Below are 27,397 nucleotides of genomic sequence, written 5' to 3' on the forward strand. Positions count from 1 at the left end.
CAGGTTCAACTCAGTCCCCACTAGCTGTGTAGCCTTAAGCATGTATTTTTAAAACATTTTATTTATTCTTGGCTGCGCTGGGTCTTCATTGCTGCACGTGGGCTTTCTCTAGTTGCGGAGAGCTGGAGCTACTCTCTAGTTGCAGTGGGAGGGCTTCTCATTGCGGTGGCTCCTTCTGTTGTGGAGCATGGATTCTAGGGTGCAAGGACTTCAGTAGCTGCATCACATGAACTCAGCAGTTGTGGCTTGAGGGCTTCATTGCTCCACAGCTTGTGGAATCCTCTCAGACCAGGGATCAAACCACGGTCCCCTGCATTGGTAGGTGTGGATTCTTAACCACATCCAGGGACATCCTGCCTTAAGTAGATTACTCAACATTTCTGAGCCTTAGTTGGCTCCACTAGCAAAATAAGACCAATGTCAACTTCACAGAGTTGTCTGAGATAAAAGGTGAAGGCATTTAGGCATATCTTTATGATTTGAAGAATGAATAGCAGAGCTGCCTCCTCAACATTTTAGTGTGAAAAATTTTCAACATTTCTAGAGTTTAAAGAATTTTATAGTAAGACTTCTCTGGTGGTCCAGTGGTTAAAAGCCACTTTGCCAACCAGGGAACTCCCGGTTAATCCATGGTCGAGCAACTAAGCCAGAGCGCTGTAACTACTGAGCCCAGGAGCCACAACTAGAGAGTCTATGCGCTGCAAAGAAAGATCCTGAATGAAGCAATGAAGATCTCACATGCCGCAACCAAGACTCAACACAGACAAATAAAGGAAGAATTTTATGGTAAACACTCACATGTTCATCATGGTGTGATTGTGCCCATGACACAGGCAGGATCTTAGTTTCCCAACCAGGGATCCAACCTGGGCCCCCTTGCATTAGGAGCAGGAAGTCTTAACCAGTGCACCACCAGGGAAGTCATTGTATTAATTTTTAAAAGCCATGCATATTAATTATTTCGGAAAAACTTGAACCGAAATTTAGGGTGGGAGGGTGCTCAAGAGGGAGATTATATATATATTTATGGCTGATAGCCCTTATTGCACAGCAAAACCCAACACATTATAATGCAATTTTCCTCCAATTAAACACACACACACAGATAATTTAAAACTTCCTAATTCCAGCTTCACCAAGCACCTTCCTAAGTCGAGTCGGAGTCGGGTGGGCGCCGCGGCGGGCAAGAGAGTAAACCTGTACGAGGTCTCTACCTCGGCGACCCCGGGTTAGGACAGGTGTGTGCGTCTTTCCTCAGGAGCCAGGACCCGCTTCCGGATCCGCGGTCGGGAGGTGTTGGGGCCGTTGGGACACAGTCCAGGACCCAACAAACGCCGAGGTCCTTGGTGGGTTCCACATCCGGCTCATCGAAACTTCCGGGCGAAAACGCCCCCCAAACCCCGGTCTCGCGGCTCAGCCGCTTCCTGCTGTCGCGGCCAATCACCCGTCGCCGCGCGACGCGGGCAGGGAGAGGGCTAGAAGGCCCGGGGCCTTCCATCTTTCTTGAAGGCAAGAAAACTACCCTTTGCCTTCCAGTCCCTTACAAGTCCACCTGCAGAGCCATTGTATTTAAGGGCAAGTGAAAGATGAGAAGCCAGACGGACGCCATGTTTGATACGGTCAAAGGACGGCGCCCTTAAAGGCAGACAGAATTGAAGCCACGGTGTCGCCATATTTTCTGGAGGCACCTTCCGGGTCTCTTAACTCTGGTGTCTGTGTCCAAGCTGCCGTGAAGTGAATAAACACCGAGGCGGTCTATTTGTCCCCATCAGAATCCCGAATCCCAGCCCTGCTACTTCGGTTCCCTTGGCTGCGTACGGAAGCCGAGGCTGGGCGGGGCCTCGGGCTTGGGAGCCCTTCTTGTGGACGACGAGAGCTGAGGCCGGGCGCGGGGACCAGGCGGCGGCTGCTCGGGGCTGGGAGGCCCCATGGCGCCGCCCCCGGCCCCGCTCCTGGTGCTGAGACCGGGGGAGACCGGGCCTGGTTGCAAGAAGCCCTTGGCCGTGAGGTTCGCGGACGTGGCCGTGTACTTCTCTCCGGAGGAGTGGGGGTGTCTGCGGCCCGCGCAGAGGGCCCTGTACCGGGACGTGATGCGGGAGACCTACGGCCACCTGGGCGCGCTCGGTGAGGCCCCGGGTCAGAGCCCCCCTCCTGCTTCACTGGGGTTCACAGGGGAGATCAAATAAGGACCTGGAGGATTGTAAGCCTTAATCCCGCCCTATCCCACCAACAGCACCTGCCACCTCCCATCCCTAACGTTTCAGGTACCCCCACGGGAGTCCTTGCATCCCACATCTGCTTCCTTCTGGAAGGCGCACTGGAGACCCAGTCCAGATTGAGCCTAAACTTTGAGGAGATGCCCTCACCCTGATGCGGGGGGCGCCGTCTTCCCAGGGCAGCCTCAAGCCAGCACCATGATCCCTGTTCTCTCCCAGGATTCCCAGGCCCCAAACCAGCCCTCATCTCTTGGATGGAACAGGAGAGTGAGGCTTGGAGCCCCGCCGCCCAGGATCCTGAGGAGGGGGAAAGCCTGGGAGGAGCTCTGAGAGGTGAGGGATGGTCCCAGGTCTTCCCTGCCTGGCGTTCCAGAGCTTCCTGTCTAGCAGTGTTTCCTTTCAGATCCCCACCTCCGGCACCCCTAAAGGAATGAAAGAGCCAACCGATGTTGGATACTACCTAAGGAAAAAAGGCAGACCTGATACAAAGTTTTCAGAACTTGAGACAACTTGAGACCAGAATAAGAATCAGGAGCCCAGACTCCCTGTCCTAGAAACGGTGCTCATTCTCTCATTTTCAGGAACAACTAAAACTCCCAAAGAGGTAAAGAACCTGCCTGCCAATACAGGAGACACAAGAGACAGGGGTTGGATCCCTGAGTGGGGAAGATCCCCTAGAGGAGGAAATGGCCACCCACTCCAGTATTCTTGCCTGGAGAAACCCATGGGCAGAGGAGCCTGGTGGGCTACAGTCCATGGGGTCTCAGAGTTGGACACAACCGAAGCAACTTAGCATAGAAGAATGAAAACAGCTTCAGGTCTGCCTTTTACATTCCTCAAGCAAAGCAAAGTGGTACAAGAGAGAATACCCAGTAATTGACAGCTTGGCTCTTCACTCCCCACTGGCCCTCACCAGAATGCTCATCAGCAAATGTCTTTCCTCCTCTGTAAATGCCTTAATCCTAGCAAAAAAACTGAGGAACCATAAAAGTAATAGCTACTGCTTATTAAGCATTTACTAAGTGATGCTTCTACACATGTAATCCTCCCAACAACCCTGTGAAGTAAAGAAAGCATTATGATTCCCATTTGACACATGGGGAACCAAGGCCCACCTAAGAGATTTGAACCCTGCTTATGGGTCGCTAAGGGTTGGACACAACTGAGCGACTTCACTTTCACTTTTCACTGTCGCATGGAAGAAGGAAATGGCAACCCACTCCAGTGTTCTTGCCTGGAGAATCCCAGGGACGGGGGAGCCTGGTGGGCTGCCGTCTATGGGGTCGCACAGAGTCAGACACGACTGAAGTGAGTTAGCAGTAGCGGTATGGTTTTTCAAAGCCGGTGTTATTCGCTGGGCAGTACTTTTATGGCACTTCCCTGAGGAATAGCATCCTATAACCTAAGACAATATAAGCAAATGTGTTTTTAAAAGGAACTTGATTCCTGTTTCCTAGGAGCTACCCCCAACAAAAAGGAAGAGGAACCTGAAGCAGGACTAGGAGCCAAAGCACCGAGAAAGGCTCCTGGGAAGGAGAGGCCTGAGGAGCTGGTTAAACACAACCCTGGCACGACCGTCAGCAAAACCTCAGCCAGAGCACAGCCACCCAGACAAGCTGTCTGGGACCAGGGTGCAGGTGATCAGCCCCCGGCCCCTGTATCCAGCGCGGATGCTCAGGCCAGCCAGCGGCGCCACGTGTGTGCAGACTGCGGCCGGCGCTTCACCTACCCCTCGCTGCTGGTCAGCCACCGGCGCATGCACTCGGGTGAACGGCCGTTCCCCTGCCCCGAGTGTGGCATGCGCTTCAAGAGGAAGTTCGCCGTGGAAGCTCACCAGTGGATCCACCGCTCCTGCTCTGGGGGGCGGCGGGGCCGGAGGCCTGGGATCCGGGCTGTGCCTCGGGCCCCGGTCCGAGGTGACCGGGACCCTCCGGTGCTATTCCGGCACTACCCAGACATCTTTGAGGAGTGCGGATGAGCGGCTTCCGCTGGCAGGGTTTGAGCCTGACCTCGGCGCTGAGGACTCACTGGGTCCCAAGGGAGGCTCCTGAGTCAGGGCTTTGGGATCCACAGTTCATCCCTTGGGCTTTCCTCAAGGATCCCTCAAGTTTCCAAGCTTGTAAAAAGAGAAGTGCCTGTAAAGATTCAAATAGATCAAACTCGATACCCGCTCTCCCCTCATCTTTCTTAAAAAAAAAAAAAAAACAACAACGAAGAGAGTGAGATGCTGGACTTTTCTCAAAGTGTTATCTCAGTGGCAGGTGCAACTAAGATCAAAACTGTCTACAAAAATCCCCACTGCTTATCTGCAGCAGAGGTAAATGCCGAGGGGGACTAAGGCTGAGGAGGAGGCCTCAGATGGAGGGCCTGGTCAAGCCCTAGGTCACTCAACAGGAGGCCCAGGCAGTGAAGTGGGTGGGAAGTGCACAGAAGCACCAGATGCAGACCTCATGTCTGTAGCTTGGTCTCAAGGCACAGCTGGTAAGTCACCCACCCTCCCTGAGCCTCAGCTCCCTCATCTGTAAAATGAGGATCAATAATATCTACCTCAAAGGGTTACTGTGAAGACTGACATTGTAACAAGATAATATGTGTGGCAAAGTAAATGTGCAATAAACATTTGTTGAAAGAGTGAAAATGACTTGATATTTTCCACTTCAGATCATGAAAAGAAGTCTGCTAAGGAGGCAGGGATGAGTATCAATAGCTGTGTTTCCAGATGAGTCACCCGGGGCTCCAAGTTTCACTGCTACAAGGCCGCAAAGCTGGAAACTGGCACTGCCCACATATTTCTACTACTTCCTATGAGCAGTCAGATCTGGGCAGAACACAGATCAGGGCCTCAGGTAAGAGTGAAGTGAGGGAGCCAGCCTTGCCCGTTGGGCAGTCTCAGCAGGAAAGTGAGAGCCCCACCATAGCTAGAGACCTTTCACTGAGAAAGGGCAATCAAGGGACTTCCCTGGTGGTCCAGTGGTAAAGACTTTGCCCTCCAATGCAGGGGACTAGGGTTCAATTCCTGGTGGGGGAACTAAAATCCCACATGCCTTGTGGCCAAAAACCCAAAATATAAAACAAGCAGTGTTATAACAAATTCAATAAAGACTTTAAAAATGATCTAAATAAAGAAAAAGGTCTTAAAAGAGGAAAAAAGTCAACATTCAGTGATCATATTGAATGACTTCTGTTGGAGACACTGCCTGGTGATAAAGGACTCCCAAGATGAGGAAGACTAATTTCCCTCATTCTGCAACACCATCTGTGGAATTTTGTGTAGGGCTCCAGGGACACACTGACTCAGGACCAACATTCAAAAGATTGATTGGGGCTGTAATGGAGGAGTCCAGAGGCACCACCATCCTGGTTGGTGATATACCAGGAAATGCAACTTGGAAGAAAAGGAGTGGTTGTGCTTCCTACAGCATTACGCAAGAAATGGTTGTAGTGAGATTTTTCAGGCAGAGGAAGTAGGGATGGAGGCTTATTTCCCAGAAAGGATAAAAGATGGACACAGTGTGGAGTGGAGGTTAGAAGCGTGGGCTCTGGAGTCAGACTGTCTGCCTTCAGATCCTGACTCAGCTGCTTTGTAACTGTGAACTTGGGCAACTCACTTCTTGCTCCAAGTCACCTCTCTATGCCTTACTATCTTCATCTATAAAACCTGGATAATAATAGCATCTACCTCAAAAGACTGATGTAACGATTAAATGAGATAATACAGGATGACGCCTTGTACATTATAGTTTAACAAACATTGGTTATTGTTGTTATTCAAACACAATACAAAATAGTACGTGAGCAGGACCAAGAGGAGACATGGACAGGTCTTCTGAATCAAGGAAGTCTTCCTAGAGGAGGTACTTCAACTCTCCTTGAAGGATGAGAAAGATTTCAACCAGGATGGGCATGTATAGGGAATGATCAGCAGCTCCACTTGATTGAAACATAAAGACTGAAAGTAAAGAATAATGGATACCAGATGCAGCCAAGAAGCGGGACCTATCTGGGAGGACCACAGATCCTAGTTGGGGATCTTGAGGTTCACCCTGTAGGCACTGAGGAGCCATAGAAAGTCCCTGTACTCAGTAGGAGCGAGTTCCTGCTGTCAGAAAATGTCTTTGTCTGGACTTCCCTGGTGGTCCAGTGGTTAAGACTCCAACTTTCCAATGCAGGGGCTGAGGGATTGATCCCCGGTCAGGGAACTAAGATCCCACATGCCCTGTGGCCCAGCCAAATTAATATATATATGTGTCTTTGTCAAACAGTGTGCAGTGTGACCCATGAGAGGAGCCTGGGCATGAGACATGGGAAATCTACTGGGCATCTGCTCCCAGGTAGAAACAATTAGTAGTGGGACCAAGCTAGAAAGCAAGACTTTTTTTTTTTTTTGCAGTTGCCCTTGTCTGCTGACCTTGGAAAGAAAGGTACTCCTGAGAGACTTCTGTCATAGAACCTGCATGGTTCAGTGAACTGACCAACATGAGCTGTGAACAAGTAAGTCCCAGAGGTTTCAAGCGTAGAGAGCTGCAGCAAGGGAGCCTAAGCACTAGGGCAGGTGTGAAGGTCCAGGGGTGACCAGTACTGGATGAGGTGAGTTATGGGGGGCAGGGGGAGAACTGAGAGGAGGAGCCACCGAGAGGGGAGCAGAACCAGACATAATGTGTCACGCAGACCTGCCCAGGTCAGCACTTGGCACAGAGCAAGTGCTGTCTACTCTTTCTCGTTTATCCAGTTAACACATATCTACTAAGCATTTGAAAGTGAAAGTGAAAGTGAAGTCGCTCAGTCGTGTCCGACCCCATGGACTGTAACCTATCAGGCTCCTCTGTCCATGAGATTTTCCAGGCAATAGCACTGGAGTGGATTGCCATTTCCTTCTCCAGAGGATCTTCCCGACCCAGGGATCGAACCCAGGTCTTCCGCATTGTAGACAGACGCTTTACCATCTGAACATGTACCATAACTCCCAAGCACTCAAACGACATACTCATTTCCCATGATTTGACCCCTAAACACAACCCTATTATGTACTTTTGGTAAACAATCCACCTGCAATGCAGGAAACCCTGGTTCGATTCCCGGGTCAGGAAGATACCCTGGAGAAGGGCTAGGCTACCCACTCCAGTATTCTGGCCTGGAGAATTCCGTGGACTACACAGTCCACAGGGTTGAAAACAGTTGGACACAACTGAGCAACTTTCATTTTTTCTATTATGTACTTTTAATATTTAGGGTCAGTGTTGATGTTTGATAGAAAACAACAAAATTCTGTAAAGCAATTATCTTTCAATTAAAGAATAAATTAATTAAAAAAATTTTCAGTTCAGTTACTCAGTTGTGTTCAACTCTTTATGACCCCATGGACTGTACCACACCAGGCTTCCCTGTCCATCACCAACTCCCAGAGTTTATTCAAACTCATGTCCATGGAGTCAGCAATACCATCCAACCATCTCATCCTCTGTCATCCCCTTCTCCTCCCGCCTTCAATCTCTCCTGGCATCAGGGTCTTTTCCAATGAGTCAGTTCTTCACATCAGGTGGCCAAAGTATTGGAGCTTCAGCTTCAGCATTACTCCTTCCAATGAAGATTCAGGACTGATTTCCTTTAGGAGGGACTTGTTTGATCTTGCAGTCCAAGAAATTCTCAAGAGTCTTCTCCAACACCACAGTTCAAAAGCATCAATTCTTCGGCACTCAGCTTTCCTTATAGTCCAACTCTCACATCTATACATGATTACTGTAGCTTTGACCAGACGGACCTTTGTTGGCAAAGTAATGTCTCAGTTTTTTAATATGTTGTCTAGTTTGGTCATAGTTTTTCTTCCAAGGAGCAAGCATCTTTTAATTTCATGGCTGCAATCACCATCTACAGTGATTTTGGAGCCCCCCAAAATAAAGTCAGCTACTGTTTTCACTGTTTCCCCATCTATTTGCCATGAAGTGATGAGATCGGATGCCATGATTTTAGTTTTCTGAATGTTGAGTTTTAAGTCCGCTTTTTCATTCTCCTCTGTCACTTTCATCAAGAGGCTCTTTATTTCTTCTTCACTTTCTGCCATAAGGGTGGTGTCATCTGCATATCTGAGGTTATTGATATTTCTCCCGACAATCTTGATTCCAGTTTGTGCTTCATCCAGCCCAGTGTTTCTCATGATGTACTCTGCATATAAGTTAAATAAGCAAGGTGACAATATACAGCCTTGATGTACTCCTTTCCCGATTTGGACCCAGTCTGTTGTTCCATGTCCAGTTCTAAATGTTGCTTCGTGACCTGCATACAGATTTCTCAGGAGGCAGGTCAGGTGGTCTGGTATTCCCATCTCTAAGAATTTTTCACAGTTTGTTGTGATCCACACAGTCAAAGGCTTTGGCATAGTCAACAAAGCAGAAACATGTTTTTCTGGAACTCTTGCTTTTTCTATGATTCAACAGATGTTGGCAATTTGATCTCTGGTTCCTCTGCCTTTTCTAAATCCAGCTTAAACATCTGGACGTTCACAGTTCACATACTGTTGAAGCCTGGCTTGGAGAATTTTGAGCATTACTGTGCTAGCGTGTGAGATGAATGCAATTGTGGGGTAGTTTGAATATTTTTTGGCATTGCCTTTCTTTGGGATTGGAATGAAAACTGATCTTTTCCAGTCCCATGGCCACTGCTGAGTTTTCCAAATTTGCTGGCATATTGAGTGCAGCACCTTCACAGCATCATCTTTTAGGCTTTGAAATAGGCTCAACTGGAATTCCACCACCTCCACTAGTTTTGTTCGTAGTGATGCTTCCTAAGGCCCACTTGACTTCGAATTCTAGGATGTTGAAATTAAAAAAAAAATATTTAAAGCTCATCATTTTAATTTCTTCTCTCTACATTTAATGCAACAGAATGGAATCACATACCCACTCCATTATTCTTTCTGGGAAATCCCATGGATAGAGGAGCCTGGTGTGCTAAGGTGCATGGCGTCACAAAGAGTCAGACATGACTTGGTGACTACAGAGGAATGGCATAGGTGACCAGAAGCAGTATTTCTGACTTCCAGGTCCCTGCTTCTTGTCCTACCCCACATACAACTGCATCTTCGTGACCTGGCCTAAAATCCCACCTCTCTCAGGTTGCTGAGATTCTGTCTTCAGTAACCCATGATGTCACGGGTTCTGGAGTCAGAACACTCACTAGCTGTGTGGCCTGCAGTAAGGTCATTCCCCGGGGCTGTGGTCTACTGATCCAGAAGGGTACTTATCTCTGAAGTGTTCTGAGGGATTAAATGAGTTAACAGGCAAATGCACTTAGAACAGAGTCTGGCATGTATTAATAGTAAGTGATCGATCAAGGTAAGCTAATATTATTGATGTCTTACTCACTTCACAGAACCAACTGCAGTTCTTGTATAATTGGCCACTGTTCTGTTAGGAGAGCTTGGAATTGGAGGCACACTGAGATGGAGCATTGAAAGCAAATGAGTCCTGTCATCCCTTAATTCATCTCACATTTTAAAACTTTTTTAAAAATCTTTTTACTTCAATCATAACTTAATAACTTGAGAATCCAGTTCGTTTTCACAATGTCAGCTGCTGCTGCTAAGTCGCTTCAGTTGTGTCCGACTCTGTGCGACCCCAGAGACGGCAGGGGCCCGTAAATTCGAAGCGTTAATGTTGCATTTCTGGAAGGCGTCTGAAGGAGGCAGCGCCAGGAGGAAAGGCTGGATTAGGAGTCTGAAGACCCAGTCACTAACACGCTGCCAGACCTTGGGTCTTAACTGGGCTTCAGTTTCCTCTTCTGTAAAATGCCTTAACTCTAAGGCACTGAGAAGCATGCGTCCCAGTGCCCTCAGTAAGATACAGTAAATGTGTGAAAATGATAGATGTCTCTGCAGGGCGTAGACAATCAGTGTAGGAATATTTAAGAAACCGTTAGTAGAGGTATGGTGGGGGCTGGGGGAGAGCACATTCACTGAATATTCTGCTGTAACCTTCTAAATGAAAAATAAACAAAAATATGAGAAATAGTTTGTTAAAAAAATTTTTTTAAACACCAGGCCACTGAATGGGCCTTCTTTCGCGGATTGAGAAGGGGACGTTTGTTCGTACCGCCCCTTATTCCTGGCTCTGTGGCCACTCTTCCTCGCCGCCGCGCACCCGCGCACCCGCCTCACCTTTCACCCGCCAGATATGAGCGCGGACGCCGAAGCAGCTGCGGCCATCTTAACTATGGGCAAGAGGCCCTTGCAAGGCCACCGGCAGAATAGCAAGAGAAGACAACTCGAGGGGGGAATAAACCAGATCATCAATGCCTTTCTCTAAAATGGACGGTAGAGTGCCACCGCCTCTTCTGAGGGAGCCTTCATTTCTCGACCCACGGACCAATGAGTTCGGTTAACGGGCCGTCACCCGCCGTCCTAGAGGGGTCCCACTACAAGCTACTTCCGGTCGCCTGGGCCTGGAGGGAGCCACCCCCACCCTGCACCGGAGGCCCAGTCGCTAGAGTCCACTCCCGGCTCCCGATCTGGGCGCCCAGAGGTGTCGGTGAAGACCCGGCGGGAAGAAGGTGGGAGAAGGCCGCGGGCATCGTGAAAGTGGCCCTATATTTCTTCCCCGAGGAGTGGGGTGTCTGCGGTGAAAAACCTCCACCTGGGCGCGTTCGGTGACGCCCAGCGTCCCGGATCTCCGAGAAGGGAAGGCAGTGGGTGGGAAGAGCCGGGCTGGGTGTCTGACTCCAGTCCTGCCTCATGATAATTGGTTCCCGGGATCCTCGCCAGATCAGTCTGACTGAAATTCATGAGTTACCCTCCACTGTCAGATACCAATACTGGCTCCGCAAGACTTGTGCAAAAACTAAAGAACCTGTACTGGTCTTCAAGGCCCGTAACACTCAACATCTTCCTCTTTCTGTACCAGCACGCCATCTCATTGGCTCCTGCCAAGTAGAATCTTTGTATTTTGGACATGCTTCTAGCTTAATGAGTCTTTGTTCTTGCTGTTCTGTTACACACTACCCTCCAACTCTCACACCCTTCACTGCCTTTCTCAGATGCCATCTTCAAGAAATTTCTTAGGAGAGGGATGAATTGGGAGATTGGGATTGACAAATACACACTACTATATATATTAAATAGATAACTAGAGCTTCCCTGGTGGCTCAGTGGTAAAGAATCTGCCTGTCAATCCAGGAGACATGAGTTCAGTCCTGGTCTGGGGAGATCCCACATGCCGAGGAGCAGCTAAGCGCAGGTGTCACAACTACTGAAGCCTGCTCGCTCTAGAGCTTGTGCTCTGCAACGAGAGAGGCCACCGCACTGAGAAGCCCTGGCACTGCAACTAGAGAGTAACCACCACTCACTGAAACTGGAGAAAAGCCCTCCCATCAACAAAGATGCAACACAATCAAATCAATAAATAAAAATTTAAAAATAAAATAAATAACTAATAGGGACCTACTATAGAGCTTAGGGAACTCTACTCAATACTCTAATGATCTATATGGGAAAAGAATCTAAAAAAGAATCGATGTACACGTAACTGATTCACTTTGCTGTACACCTGAAACTAACAACACTGTAAATCAACTATACTCCCAATACAAATTTATAAAAGAAGGAAAGAAAGAGAGTAAAGAAATTTCTTCTGGAGCTTTTCTGCCCTGTACTGGAAGTCTCCAAACTGTGGCTCTGTGTCCATCTCTAGCCCTGAGCACAATCTGCCCAGAAGTCCTCTCTGCACCTTTGCCAGCAAAGCTACTACCTGGAATCTCTCTTAAAACACCTAGAACGACGCCTGGCATATATGAGGTGCCCAGTGTGCTGTGTGCTTAGTCGCTCAGTCGTGTCTGACTCTTTGTGACCTCATCTGACAGGTTCCTCTGTCCATGGAGATTCTCCAGGCAAGAATACTGGACCGACGTGTTGTGCCCTCCTCCAGGGGATCTTCCCAAACCAGGGATTGAACCCAGGTCTCCCACTTTGCAGGCATATTCTTTACTGTCTGAGCCACCATGGAAGCCCGAGGTGCCCAATACATTTTCATTAAATGAATGCAAAGGTGCCCTCAGGCTGCACCTTCATCCCCACACCACCGAGTGCAATCATGGTTTGCCTTTACTTACAACTTGGCCCAGTGCACGCGTCTCTCTCTTTTAAATGTTTATTTTATTTGGGTGCTCTGGGTCTTAGTTTTGGCAAAGGGATCACATGGACTCTAGTTGTAGCTCACAGGCTCAGTGGTTGTGACTCAGGGGGCTTAGTTGCTTCAAGGCTTGTGGGACCTTAGTTCTCCAATCAATGATTAAACCTGAGTCCCCTGCATTGTAAGGCAGATTCTTAACCACTGGACCACCAGGGAAGTCCACACAGGTAGTCTTCCCAGGAGTAGGAAGTCTGAAGGCAAGCCAGAAAGATGAAAAGTAGAATCGACGTCCCAGTTCCAGCTGGAAGGGAAAAATGTTTGTTGAGTAAGAAACACCCTCTGCATGTTCTTTATCGCTGACCTTACTAGTTTTTGCTGATCTGAATTTATGACACCCACTGGATATTGCAATCTTGACCTTCTCTTTCTCACTTAATTGGCTCTGAAGCATCCAAGTGGTCCCATGATTAGGTCATACTTTATGAATCATCCAAAGGTCAGTGGCTGTGTGTGAATTCAAGTTTAAGAGGGAGGCAGTTTGAGACTTCCCTGGCAGTCTCGTGGTTAAGATTTTGTGCTCCCAAGGCATGTCCCACAGCATGGCCAAAAAATAAAAGTTTAGGATGGAGATAGTTTATCTGTCTCTCAGGTCCCTAGTCCCATCACAGCTGCTCCTCTGGTTGAGAGTATCTCCTCTGTTGACCCTGGAGTGGGTAGGAATGTCCCTGACCTGCAAGCCCTCAACTGGCCAACACAGTCTAGAAGGGGGCTTCCAGGGACTGGGTACCCACTGAATGCTTCTTAGTGAAGTTTGGTTCTATCAGCCTGAACATGAGTAGACCTTGGAGAGTTAACAGGGAAAAATGTAAGTTTTGAATCTGTTTCCCAGCACTCATTCAGAAAAGTGATACATTTGTCAGCAAAAGGAGTCTATCTGGGAGTTGTCATGAGGCCCTAGAGTCAGAGACACTGACGTGGTCTTTGAGCCTGTGGCCAAGGCTTCCTGTAGTCGGGGTTTTCCCAGGCCCTCAGCCTGTGCCCAGCTTCAACACCTGGCACTGACGACTTACCTTCATCCCCACCCGGAGTGCAATTATGCTTTACCCTTACCTTCAACTTGGCCCAGGGCACTCTTTTTTTAATATTTATTTTATTTGGCTGTGCCAGGTCTTAGTTGTGGCATGTGACGTCTTCGTTGCAGCATGGGGGATTTAGTTTCCTGACCAAGGGTTGAACCCAGACCCCCTGCAGTGGAAGCACTGAGTCCTAACCACTGGACCGCCAGGGTAGTCCGGACCCAGTGCAATCTGGGGAGGGACCCGTCACCTGCAGCTAGTGCTATACCTCTCATGCGATTTGCTGACTCACACAGGCAAGGAGTCTTACTACTGTCCCCACAGTGGAAGGTGCTGCAGCCAGAGGCCAGAGCAGACCCACCAGCCTGGTGCTGTGGCCCTCAGAATCCCATCTAGGGGAGCAGACTCCGCCCTAGGCTCTTCTCCAGGAGGGTCCAGACCCCCCTGCAAGTGTCCAGGACTACCCAGGGCTCTCTTCCAGGTCTGTGTGTGATGGGGTTGGGCACTGACAGGTGACAAAAAGCCTTCAGTCTTAATGGAAATGTTCTATTGTCTTTTTTGTCTTTCAAGGCAAGGAGGACTAGGGCCCCTAGTCAACTCTGTGCCCTTAGTCCTTGTCCTCTACTGGCCACCCTCCAACAAGCCTCTCTCTTTAGCCAGGCTGACCCCTCCCAAGTTTATGTCTTCCCCTTCCCTTCTTCTGTTGAGATTTTTTTTTTTGGCTGTGCTGAATCTTAGTTGCAGCACGAAGGATCTTCGATCTTCATGGTAGCATGCGGGATCTTTAGTTTCAGCATGCAAACTAGTTGCAGCCTGTGGGATCTAGTTCCCTGATTAGGGATCGAATCCGGTCCCCCTGCACTGGCAGTGCAGAGTCTTAGCCAATGGGTCACCAGGGAAGTTCAGAGATCAGTTCTTTACTTGCCCAGCTGCCCTGGGGAGAAGCAGCCACCAGATACAAGGAGTCTGCGAAGGTGTCAGGGAGGCCTTTGGAAGGAAGGAGGCAAACAGACCAAAGCTCCAGAGTAAGCCCCCAGACCAGCAAATGTGAAGCGCTTGTCCATGAAGTGTGTGAAATGCAGTGATTGATTTATCTGGCCAAAGGAAAAATATCAAGGCTTCTTAGGCAGGGTATATTTATGAAGGCTTGTGGGAAGCACTGAGTAGGCAGTTAGTAAATGTGTCTAGGGAGAGAGAGAGCTTGGAGGTAAAAACGATGAAGAGAGTTGGTGCCATTTGCTAAGACAACACCCCAGGGGCGGCAGGCAGAGGGAAGTAAAGGATGAGTTCAGCTTGAGCCTGCAAAATCCGAGGTGTTTGTGGGCCATCCATGCCAGGGCACGGTGGCAAGTGGCTCTGGGACCAGGAATTCAAGGAACTCGCCTTGCTGCTGCTGCTGCTAAGTCGCTTCAGTCGTGTCCGACTCTGTGCGACCCCACAGACGGCAGCCCACCAGGGTCCCCCGTCCCTGGGATTCTCCAGGCAAGAATACTGGAGTGGGTTGCCAACTCGCCTTGAGCTAGAGCTAAATGGATGTTCGGGAGGCGTCCTGAAGGGTACGTGGGGAGGGGGTAAGCTTACAGAAAGAGGGTCCTTCCGACCTTTCTCAAACCTCATCTTACCCTTCGCCGGCTGCCCCCACGATCTCCTGAAACTGAAGTTCCCAGAATTTCAAAGCTCATCAAGTTTCTTTTTCCCGCTCCATTCTTTTACTCTCGACAGTGCGGGAAGCGTGCGGTCACCCAGCGATGGGCCAGCCACGAAACCTAACGTCTGAAATCACTGCGCGGAGCGGGCCGGAGTCGGGGCTGGAGGTCGCTGCTCCAAGTCTGGGCGGGGCCGCGGCGAGGCCTCCAGCGCGGCGGGCGCGGGGACCCGCCGGGGAAGCCCGGCCGCCGCGCCTCCGAGGCCCGGCGCCGCGCTGGAGAACGCCTCCACCCCTGCCCGGGCCGGTGGCGGCGGCTTCCCGGGCGCCTGTAGCCGCCGCGGCCATGTTGGCTGAGGGCTCGAAGACAAAGCCACCTAGAGACAGCAGGGTGGCGTCATCCGGGCACGATGGCGCGGGAGCGAAATGCGTGGGGCCGCGTGGCCGCCATCTCTTAGGAGAGCACCTTCAGCCACCTGCCCTCAGTGTTCAGCCACCCTCGTGGACCCTCGAGGGGCCGTTCCTGCTCTCCCGGCCTCCCGACCGCGCCCTGACTCTTGAGCCCGGCCGGGGAGCGTTCTGGATCTCGGAGGCTCCGCGGACCCCGGCGGGTAGGGGTGGCGCCGGCCCGCCGCCCGGAGGGCATTTACGATGGCGCCGCCCCCGGCCCCGCTCCCAGCGCGGGAACCTAACGGGGTCAGGCCCCAGGGGGGGACATCCGAGCCCGTGAGCTTCGCGGACGTGGCCGTGTACTTCTCCCCGGAGGAGTGGGGGTATCTGCGGCCCGCGCAGAGGGCCCTGTACCGGGACGTGATGCGGGAGACCTATGGCCACCTGGGCGCGCTCGGTGAGGCCCCACCTGCCCGCCTGTGCTCACAACCCCGTCCACCCCGCCCAGCCTCTGGATCCTGCACGTGGAGTGGGAGGGCCCAGGAAGTCGGGACCCTGGGCTGCGGCCTCCCCCGCAGCGCAGCGTGGGCTTTGCGTTCTCTCCCGCTTCCCTCCAGGCTTCCGAGGCACCAAGCCAGCCCTCATCTCCTGGGTGGAAGAAGAGGCAGAACTGTGGGGTCCAGATGCCGGGCCTCCTGAGATGGGAGAGTGTCTTACCGAAGCAGACACAGGTGAAGTAGTGGGGACCTCTGGGTCCTACCCATCATGTTACCCTCTGCCAACTCCTTACCTGCTCATCAGTTTCCTGCCTGAATTGCTTTCCCAGCGAAGGTTATAATTATGCCTGATTCCTGCCTAGCTTCTGGACTCAGCCTAGAAAGGGCCCGAGAGTGTGACCCAGGCATCCCTGCCTCTCCACTCCCCAGCTCCTCCGAACCTGAGCCCCTGACCTCTAGCTGGTCTCTAAGTTCCTCTGAGCACCACATCACCCCACCTGTTGTTAGCCTGTTCTCTAGCTCCTCCACCACCTCCTGTGTTCACTTTGGTTTTGTTATATTTTTGTTGCAGCCTCCTTTCTCTTGGCTGGTACTGTTTTGTTCCTTTGGTTCATTCTGTCCTCCTGTTGCACTTGTGCCCAGCCCCTTTGAACTTGGCAATGCCTGCCTCCTTCATGCCTCTCAGTGCTGTTCCCGCTGCTGGCTGCATACTTAACATCCACTCATGCTCTGTGATCTAGCTCAATTGTCGTCCCCCAACCCCCATTTCCCCAGCTTCCAGAATGTACTGTGCCCCTGTCCTTCCTTCTCATTTTGTCTCTACAGTTTTTCTTTCTGTCCCGTGCGACTGAGGGTAAAGTGTAACTTCTAACTTCCCTGCCTGTACCGAGCTGAGTCCCAGAAGCAGCTGTATCTAAAGGCTTCTCTGACCCCATAGTGGGTGTGGGCATCAAGGACCAGGATAAGCTGAGGTCTGAGCTCTCCCCTTGTCTCCCAGCAGTTTCCGGAAATCAGGCAGAAAAAGGACAAAGAGGAGGGAGGCAAGCACTGGGGAAGATTCCTTCTGTGGACACTCAGCTTCCCGGGCTGACGGCTCTCAAACCCCTCTCTGCTGGCTTTCCTTATGGTTGGCAGCAGCCACCGAAGGTGCCTCGCCGGGGTCGCCCGCCACTCTCTGCCCACCCCCCGGTCCCCAGAGCCGACCGGCGGCATGGCTGCTACGTGTGCGGGAAGAGTTTCGCCTGGCGCTCCACCCTGGTGGAGCATCTCTACACCCACACGGGCGAGAAGCCCTTCAGCTGTCCGGACTGTGGCAAGGGCTTCAGCCAGGCGTCCTCTCTGAGCAAGCACCGGGCCATCCACCGTGGGGAACGGCCCCACCGCTGCCCGGACTGCGGCCGGGCCTTCACGCAGCGCTCGGCACTCACCACCCACCTCCGGGTCCACACGGGCGAGAAGCCCTACCGCTGCGCCGACTGCGGCCGCTGCTTCAGCCAGAGCTCCGCCCTCTACCAGCACCAGCGGGTTCACAGCGGGGAGACCCCCTTCCCCTGCCCGCACTGTGGCCGCGCCTTCGCCCATGCCTCCGACCTCCGGCGCCACGTGCGCACCCACACCGGCGAGAAGCCCTACCCGTGCCCAGACTGCGGGCGCTGCTTCCGGCAGAGCTCGGAGATGGCCGCCCACCGGCGCACCCACAGCGGCGAGCGCCCCTACGCCTGTCCTCAGTGTGGCAGGTGCTTTGGCCAGAAGTCAGCCATGGCCAAGCACCAGTGGGTCCATCGTCCAGGGGCGGGGGTGCGCAGGGGTGGGGGTGCCGGTGGGCTGCCTGTGCCCCTGGCCTCTGCCCTAGGGGACCTGGATCCCCCCGTGGGCTTCCAGCATTACCCAGAGATATTCCAGGAGTGTGGGTGATGGCTTCATGGGTGACAAGGCCAAAGGTGAAGATGCAGACATTGTCTGAGGCCCAAGATGGCCTTAGGGGCCTCAAACTCAGGCAACTCCAGGGAGGTCACAAAATTCCCAGAGGGCACTGGACGGGGCGGGGGGTGGGGGGGTGGGGGGGTGGGGGGGGGTGGGAGGTGAGGACCATTTTATCTTAGGCCTTCACTAGTTTCATCTGCTGAGACCTTGTCCCCTGTGGTCCCAGACTCTAGAGCGCCCTTTGTTGAGTCAGGGCTGAGGTAAGAACCCCCACTAGACTTCCACTCTGGGAAAGGCTGTTTCTCAGCTTAGGTGTAAGAGGACTGAGGTGGAGAATTTTGTTTTATCCACTGATTTGACTGGAGAAGTTAAAAACTGACGGCCAGGTACTGAATCTGGTCTCCCAGCAGCCTTTTATAATACATGTCGTTTTAGACCAGCCAGCATTTTTAAGTGTTATGAATTATTTGTTAAGATGTAAAAATCAGGCTATTTCACACAGAAAACCAAGTTTCTGGCCTCTTGAAAAAATCCAAAGATTTGGCGACTTGACCTGAGCTCCCACAAAACCACCATTGACAGGAGCTTAGAGGCCCCTTTGAATGGAGCCCAGGCTCTTCAGTTCAGCCCACCTGCCAACTCAGCACTTCCTGACCAGTGTCAGCTGCCACTTGTCATGGCTGTTTCTGGCAAAGCAGGCCCTCTCCATCTGGCATTTTCTACTCATTTACATGACCTGTTGGACTCCTATAGTCACTTTTTAAACAATATGTATTTTTAATACATAAAAATATGTATTTATTTATTTGGCTGGTCTTAGTGGTCTTAGGATCTAGTTCCCCAACCAGGGATCGAACCCGAGCCTGCTGCATTGAGAGCACTGAGTCTTAGCCACTGAATTGCCAGGGATGCCCCCTCCTGTAGTCATTTGAATTTACAAACTATAGTCTCTGGCATTCAGTTGTTTTTGAATCAGGGATTCAGGTAGAGAGCACATTTGTGAAAGGGCAGCAGGAGAGAAGTAAAAGCAGGCTTTTCTGTTAGATCTTGGCTCATATTGTATTTTATGGTTTACAAAGGACTGTCTTGTCCATCAACTCAACTCACCCTCATAATTGCCTCTGGAAGGAAGCATCTGCTTGGAGAGGACAGGTCATCAGGAAGAGGCAGTTAGGACTGAATCTTTTCAATATTTATTTATTTGGCTGCATTGGGTCTAGTTGTGGCACACGAGCTCAGTAGTTGGGGGTGCAGGTTTAGTTGCCCTGTGGTATGTAGGATCTTTGTTCCCGGGCCAGGGATTGAACCTGCATCCTCTCCATTGGAAGGTGGATTCTTAACCAGTAGACCACCAGGGAAGTTCCAGGACTGAATCTGTTGCCCCAAACAAGTGGTGGCTCCACCTCGGCACCCCTCAGCTGACCTGCACTTCCTGTTTCTGAAGAAGAAGGACCCAAGAGCCCCTGTGATGTGTTGGATCTTTGTTCCCTTCTTGGGCCTCCCTGGAAGAGCCCTATGGCTTAGGCTTTGCCACTTTAGGCTGAGATAGGAAGGCCTCATTACATTTTTTTTTTTAAATGGCTTTATTTCATTTAATCTTTTGCTCTCTGGCATGTAGGATCTTTGTTCCCTGAGCAGAGATCAAACCTGTGCCCCTTGCATAGGAAGCACAGAGTCTTAACCACTGAACCAACAGGGAAGTCCCTCATCACATTTTTGAACTGAAAGAGATCTGAGGCTTTCCATCCTTTTGCAGCTGGGGACACAGACTGGGAAAGACTGAGTAACCTGCCTACGATCTCACACAGGGCAAGAGACACTAGGATTCTGGGTTTCCTTGTGTCTTCACACCACTCCTGAGTTCCTGGCCAGTGTCTCAGCCAGGGTTCTGGAGGCATCTCCCAGACAGGGACAGAGCAGCCCAGTGTTAGTGAAGCCCAGGTACAGGATGAGTGACAAAGCCACCAAGGCAAGGGAAAAACCGGCCTGAGAGGAGAGTTCCAGGGCCAACAAAATCAAACCTTGCATCTTCACTCTCTAGGATCTCCATCACCAGCAAAGGGGGACCAGAACAGAAACATTTGGGATCAGCAGCCAGAGGGAACTGTGCTTGTCGATATTCTCAAGCTCTGCACAGAATCCCTCCCCCATCACCCTGCGACTCCATTATTCATCTTCCACTCATTTCTTCGTGGTCAGAGTCCAGCATTGCCCAGGTGATGGAAGCAGCCAGCCATGGACAGACAGACTCTTTCCTGCCACTGGTCAGGACAACCTTTCACCTCAAGTAGGATTAGCAAGGGCCTATGTCCTCGGTTGCCTTCTGACAACTCAGCCCTGTGTCTGGCCTAACTTAGGAAGAAACCAGATTTGTCAGCCTAAAGGAATTTCTAAAGGAAGAGCTTGAAAATTTGGGGAAAAGACTGTTTAGGTAAACTGATTAACTGACTTGATTCCAACCTAATTGGCCCCACCAGGACCTCTCTTAGCCTTAAGTTCACTGGGAGAATCTGCCAACTGTCACAAGGGAGATGTGGGAGCGAGGAGAGGCACCTTGGCAGTAGTAGCTACCTTTTAATCCCCCAAAGAAGCCATCCTTCTGCCCTTCAGCACTGCCTGAGGAACACACAGCCTGCAATACCAGTTCTCAGGGCAGCCTCAAAGCCAGATCTAGACCCTGCCCTGAGCTTGCAAATTAAAAGTATTGTAATTACTATTTTCTCTTGAGTACTTTGAAGTTTTCAAGACTTGCTTAGGGCCCTCAAACCAAATCCAACTCCTCTGCTTCCTGCCCTCCTGACCCAAATTTGCTCCACTTAATGCGTTTTTGAGAGTCATGGAACACCTAAGCCTCAGTCTTGCCCCCTTCTTAGCTCCTCACTCCTTGGCACGGATTCTTCCCCCTGGCCCCGCTATAGATAGGGCTTCTCTTTAATTACTGGCTACACTGGGTCTTCACTGCTGTGCATAGGCTTTCTCTAGTTGCAGCAAGTGGGGGCTACTCTCTAGCTGTGGTATATGGGCTTCTCATTTCAGTAGCTTTGCTTGTTGCAGACCATGGGCTCTAGAGCGTGCAGGCTCAGTAGTTGTGGCCCACAGGCTTAGTTGCATCCAAGGCACATGGACCCTTCCCAGACCAGGGACTGAACCCATGTCCTCTGAATTGGTAGGCAGATTCTTAACCACTGGACCACCAGAGACATACCATAGGTCTTTGAGGCTCAGCTGCGAAACAAGTTAAGCCAGGAAGAGGGTTTTTCTAGGGCTTCTTTGGTGCATCAGGAGAAATGCTTATCTGTACTAGTGAAAACCTGAGCCCTACCCACATGGCCTATCCCTAATGTGTCCAGGTCATGTAAAGGGTATTCATTTGAGCTCCAAAGACCCCCTAAGTCTGGGCAGGGTCGGGGGGAGGGCGATATTTGTTTATGTGTATCTTTCTAGGAACATGTGCAAAGACATTTATGATTCAGAGGCTAAAATCTGCCCCAGACCAGTACTTTTCAAAGTAAGGCCTCTCTGCCACAGAATTATATGTAGTATCTTTTCAGAAGCAGCTGTCTCCCTGGGCCCTGTCCCTAGTCTGTTGAATCAGTATTTCCAGGGATGGAATCTTATGCCTGCTAAAGTTTGAGAGGACGACTGCTCTGAACAGAAAACTTATTTTTCGGGCTGCTCTTAGCTTTACAAGTGTAGGGGTTGATCTCTGGGCATGTTCCAAATGTGTCAGGCCAGCCGATGACCTTGCCATACACACAGATTCCCATTTCCTTTGTTCTTCCCAAAAGGGCCTGTGCCATGAATGGTCTTTTCCTGGGTACCTTAAATCTTGAATATACCAGGACATTGCTTGTAGCATCTGACAGAAGGACTTTTACTTATTTTTTTAAGGTTTTTTTTTCTTCTTTTGACTATTATTTATATTTGGCTGCACTGGGGCTTTGTTGCTATGCAGAGACTTTCCCTAGTTGCAGCAAGTGGGGGCTACTCTTCGTTGCCGTGTGTGAGCTTCCAATTGCTTCTTGTTGCAGAACATGGGCTCTAGGGCACCTGGGCTTCAGTAGTTGTGGCACACAGATTTAGGTGCTCCTCAGCACATGATCTTCCTGGACCAGGGTTCGAACCCATGTCTCCTGCATTGGCAGGCAGATTCCTAACCATGGCACCACCAGGGAAGCCCCAGAAGGCCTTTCAGAGGGTTTGTCCGTTGCATGCAGGGAGGAAGCAGATCACAGAGGTGCCTCTCTCACACTGAGAACCTACCTTGAATGTGGGCCAAGCCACCATAAACCAAGGCTCTGCCCCGGTGCTGCTGCACATCACGGGATGATTCTGTGGATAAAGTGGTTGCCCAACTCAGGACACACACACTCAGGGTCAAGTTGGAACCCTCATCAGAGGCTTACCTGTGCTTCTAGCCTGTCACTGCTATGGGCGTGTGGCAGGCAGAGGCTGGCTGCCTCTTGAAAGCCCACTGATGAGAGAGGACAGGTGCTGGAGGAGGCTGCCTGGCAGTCGGTCATGTACTAACAGACTGAATTTCCACGTGGAAATACTGGTGCCAGAGCCGAATGAAGCCCTGGCCCCACACCTGCTACTCATGGGGTTGAGGCTTGTGCTATGAAGAGTCCAGGCAGTGGACCACGTCAGAGATGGGGCTGGAGGGCTCACTATACACTTTGCAGGGGACAGCTGCTCTCTGGTATGAATTTCCTGGTAGGTAAGAAGGTTGGAGGTCAAAGAGAAGTGTCTCGGGAAGGTCCTTTGTGTGCTTTGGCAATGATCAGAAGATGCCCCAGGTCCCACTCTTCCCATAATCACTGCACTTGTAGGCTCTTCTGCCTGTGGACCCTCTAGTGCTGGACCCTGTGATGGGAGAGAGGTATGGAGCTGGAAGCTGATCCTTTGGAGGGCAGAAAAGGACTTCTGCTTTATTAGTAGGAAGGTGTCTGTCTGTGATTGTTTGTAAGCCTCTACTGAGAACTGTTTCTCTCCAGCCTTTGCCCATTTGCAATTCTCCAAATTCTTGTTCTCATCGCTTTTCAGGAGAATGGAAGATGTCATCTTTCCTCTCCACCAGTTTCCTTCCTTCCTTTGTCTGAGCAGGCGACAGGAGAACAATCTATGGCTCCTGCATCATTCACTGGTTCATTGGTTGTCAAGAACACTAGTTTTAGCAGCAAGGGTAGAAAAAGGTCAAGAATTGGCTTCTATTGTTGTCTTTCCAGGATCACTTTTCCTTTGATTCAAAGCTGCACCTGTTTCTCAGGTTCCCTTTCTCTAGAAGCCTCTATCGAAGTCAGACAGGAGTGGAAAATTCTTAACTGCCTTAAAGGCCAGCTATCCACTTCCCCTCCTGAACTCTATTACCCTCACCTGAAGGAATTTTCATAGGATCCTTGCCTCCCGGTGAGAAAATCCAGGAACCAGGGACTAAAGCTCCAAGGGACTGAGTTAAACTCAGGCTTCGGAGCAGGTTGAGGGGAGAAGCAGGGTAACAGAAAAGGAAGCAACCTTCTTTCTGCAGCAGGATCCCCCCAACCCAACCTCCTCTGACCGGACTGGCCCCTTTGGGAACCTGGAACCTATGAGAAATAGAAAACTGCTGGGAAAGGGAGAGAGAGGAGCCAAGGGTGTCTGTCCTGAAATCCCTGTCTTTCATTCTTCAGAAAGATAAACTTTGATGAAGGGTAAATGAGGGCGGGAAAAGCCCTCAAAGTACAGGTCAGAGAAGACGAGAGACGCCAGGACCTCCCTCGCATTCCTCCCGGGGGCACTTTTGGAGCACGGAGAAGGTGGAACCGGCCTGCGCACCCTGCAACCAATCAGAAAGGTGCCTCGCGGTCCCTGGCGACCCTTAACGCTTAATAGTTGGTGTAGCGGTAAGAGGCGGGATGGTGAGAGCACGAGCTCCACCAACCAATCGCGGAGCTCCCTGGGAGGGACGGGCGGTGCCTCTGGAAACTGGAGGCGGGGCTGTTTCCTTGGCAACGATCCTAGCCCTCCCAGAGCGGGGGAAGGGTGGAGATTAGGAGAAGCAGCGAGGTGCGGGAGGCGGGGGGGACCAGGAGGAGTGAGGGCGGGAGCTCCCGTATGGGGGAGTGGAGTTCGAAGAGGGGTCCCGGACTCAGGTGCCTCGATGAGCCTAAGTCAGGGGTGAGGGTAGGGGGAGGTCTGTCCAGGCTCCCGAGACGCGGCCAGAACTGACCCCAAGGCCCGGGAGGGGAGAGGAGCTAGACACCGCCCCCGCTGGCGCCGGGAAGCGTCGCTCCTTCTCGCTGACCTTGGTCTCTCTTGTTGCCTCGCCCTTGGCCACAGGCACTGACGGACGCAGGGCCCTGGAGACTGACAGATAGGCCCTCGGGCGGACGGAGACCTACGACATAGGCACATAAACTGCCCCAGCCTCTCCCGCGGGCTCCAGGGCGCCCAGTCTTCCCCCTACCTCGACGCCGGGGCCATCCTGCCCAGGGTTAATGCCAACGAGTTTCCACCTCCAGCCGCTCCTAGAGAGGCCGCGAAGCTAGCCGGCGGGGGAAACTGGCCGCGGACGGACACTTCCTGTGCGGTGGGGAGGGGGTCGGCCAGCCGCAGCCCAGCCGGGGGCTGGGAGGCCAGACGACGGGGTCTCGGGTGGGGAGCGGTATCGGGGGGCAGCAAGGCGAGTCGTGAAGCCCTTCACCTCCGAGGCCACGACGCTTGGGGGCCTGCGAGGACCCCAGGGCAAGCCGAGACCTTGTGGGTGGGGGCGGGGCCGCGGGTAGGGGAGGGGCCCGGCGGGCCGGAGAGGCCCAGGGTCAAGACGTCCGGCCTCAGGGGCCGGGGCTGGACAGCCGGGTCTCCTGGCCGGCGCTGAGCGGGCGGGCGGCCAGGGCTCGGGTCTTGGGGCACTCAGACCGAGTCGCAGGATCGTCCACCATCGCCCCCGCCGCCGCACTGGGAGTCGGCGGGGATGGAACGGGAGGCGTCGCCGTGGGGCCTCGAGCCCCGAGATATGCAAAGTCCTGATGAAATGGGGAGCCCTGAAGGGTCCCTCAAAGGTGAGGGAGGGAGCGCCCCTCCGAGAAGTGTGCCTGGGAGCGGGAGAGGGGGCTGTGGTGGGTGGGAGGGGAAGAAAGCAGGGGGCTTGGACACCTGGGACTTGGAGGAGGCGGGGTTGGGGACCTGGTGGCCTGGGTTTGCTGAGGGGGAGGTGGGAATTTCAGCACTTGCCCAAGGGCCAGCGACCCTGATTGAGGAGGAGGGAAAGGTTTGTGTCAATTAATGTTGGGACCCAGTAACCTTCCAGGTCCCACACAATCTGGGTTTTTTGTAATTCTCTGATCCTGCAGGCAACATGAGTGAGAATGAGGAAGAGGAAATTTCTCAGCAAGAAGGCACTGGGGACTATGAGGTCGAAGAGATATCTTTTGGGCTTGAACCCCAGAGCCCTGGTTTTGGGCCACAAAGCCCAGAGTTTGAACCCCAAAGCCCCAGGTTTGAGCCTGAAAGCCCAGGTTTTGAGTCCCGAAGCCCTGGGTTTGTGCCCCCAAGCCCTGAATTTGCACCCAGAAGCCCTGAATCAGATTCTCAGAGTCCCGATTTTGAACCTCAGAGCCCTAGGTATGAGCCCCAAAGCCCTGGGTATGAACCCAAGAGCCCTGGGTATGAACCCCGGAGCCCTCGGTATGAACCCCGGAGCCCTGGATATGAATCTCAGAGTCCCAGGTATGAACCCCAGAGCCCAGGGTATGAACCCCAGAATCCGGAGTTCAAAACCCAAAGCCCCGAGTTTGAAGCTGAAAGTTCCAAATTCCAGGAAGGTGCAGAAATTCTTCTGAATCCTGAGGAAAAGAATCCCTTGAGCATCCCCTTGGGAGTCCACCCCTTGGACGCCTTCACCCAGGGGTTTGGGGAACAGCCTTCAGGGGGCATGCCCCTAGGGCCCCCATTTGAGATGCCCACGGGGGCCCTGCTGGCTCCACCCCAGTTTGAGATGCTCCAGAATCCCCTGGGCCTGACGGGGACCCTTCGTGGTCCAGGCCGTCGGGGTGGCCGGGCCAGGGGTGGGCAGGGCCCAAGGCCCAACATCTGCGGCATCTGTGGGAAGAGCTTCGGGCGGGGCTCCACCCTCATCCAGCACCAGCGCATCCACACGGGTGAAAAACCCTATAAATGTGAGGTCTGTAGCAAGGCCTTCTCCCAGAGCTCTGACCTCATCAAACACCAGCGCACCCACACGGGCGAGCGGCCCTACAAGTGTCCCCGTTGCGGCAAGGCCTTCGCTGACAGCTCTTACCTGCTTCGCCACCAGCGCACCCACTCTGGTCAGAAGCCCTACAAGTGCCCACACTGCGGCAAGGCCTTCGGCGACAGCTCCTACCTCCTGCGGCACCAGCGCACTCACAGCCACGAGCGGCCCTACAGCTGCCCCGAGTGTGGCAAGTGCTACAGCCAGAACTCCTCCCTGCGTAGTCACCAGAGGGTGCACACTGGGCAGAGGCCCTTCAGCTGTGGCATCTGCGGCAAGAGCTTCTCCCAGCGCTCGGCACTTATCCCCCATGCCCGCAGCCATGCTCGCGAGAAGCCCTTTAAGTGCCCCGAGTGCGGCAAGCGCTTTGGCCAGAGCTCGGTGCTCGCCATCCACGCCCGCACCCACCTGCCAGGCCGCACCTACAGCTGTCCCGACTGCGGCAAGACCTTCAATCGCTCCTCCACGCTGATTCAACACCAGCGCTCGCACACAGGCGAGCGGCCCTACAGGTGCGCCGTGTGTGGCAAGGGCTTCTGCCGCTCCTCCACGCTGCTGCAGCATCACCGGGTCCACAGTGGGGAGCGGCCCTACAAGTGCGATGACTGTGGGAAAGCCTTCTCTCAGAGCTCCGACCTCATCCGCCACCAGCGGACCCACGCAGCCGGCCGGCGCTGACCCGGGGCCCCGTCGGGGTTGGGGAGCTGGTAGGCAGAAAAGAAGGGGACAGGGAGCTAGAGCAACTTTGCGAGAGAATAGTGGAGACTGGAGGAGAAAGATTCTAGGAGGTGAGGGGGCCAGGGTGGAGGAAGTGACATGCCCTGGAGAGTTGTGGTAAATGGGCTATGAAGAGGGGTTGGAGGGAGGCCAAGCTGGCAGCCGGAGGCTCTGGGAGAGATCGAGAAAGAGGTCAGTGGAGAGCTGGCCTCAGCAGCAGCATGCCCCTTGGTGGAAGCCTGGCTTGGCAAAGTGCTAGATGGGGGTGGGGGGAGGGGGGGTCGGGTTACTTAATTAGATCGGGTAGCTTAGACTGGTAGCTACTGAGACCCTCACTGAATCAGGAAGGGGTGAGGGGAGGGGTGGGGCCCAAAGTGGGGCCTGGCTTCTGAGCGCAAACCCCAGCCTCTGTTGTCTTCCTCAGGCTTTGGAGCCCCTGAATTTGAGTTCAATAAATACCTTTATGTGGTAAAAGAGACTTGTCCTTAAATTTTGTGTGTGGATAGTTCCCTGGGCATTGAGAGATGCTGGGTCATAACGGCAGCCAACGAAGCCATAAGGCCTTGTCTGGGAAGTGCTTTTAGATTG

At 52.5% G+C, this 27,397-nt stretch overlaps 1 protein-coding gene across 1 annotated transcript; it reads left to right on the top strand.

Moving 5' to 3' along the window:
• Positions 1–1,679: 1,679 nt before the first annotated feature.
• Positions 1,680–27,059, top strand: ZNF764 (zinc finger protein 764). The gene is made up of 12 exons (XM_052636248.1): positions 1,680–2,124; positions 2,436–2,549; positions 3,674–4,184; positions 10,380–10,437; positions 10,613–10,757; positions 15,130–15,482; positions 15,668–15,899; positions 16,060–16,173; positions 16,937–17,690; positions 21,355–21,370; positions 25,982–26,436; positions 26,521–27,059. Exons 1-12 carry the CDS (start codon positions 1,929–1,931, stop codon positions 26,768–26,770), a joined length of 3,198 nt encoding a protein of 1,065 aa, XP_052492208.1. The 5' UTR covers positions 1,680–1,928; the 3' UTR covers positions 26,771–27,059.
• The last annotated feature ends 338 nt before the right edge of the window (positions 27,060–27,397 follow it).

This window comes from Budorcas taxicolor, chromosome 2 (assembly GCF_023091745.1).
Source record: "Budorcas taxicolor isolate Tak-1 chromosome 2, Takin1.1, whole genome shotgun sequence".
NCBI classification, from domain to species: domain Eukaryota; kingdom Metazoa; phylum Chordata; class Mammalia; order Artiodactyla; family Bovidae; genus Budorcas; species Budorcas taxicolor.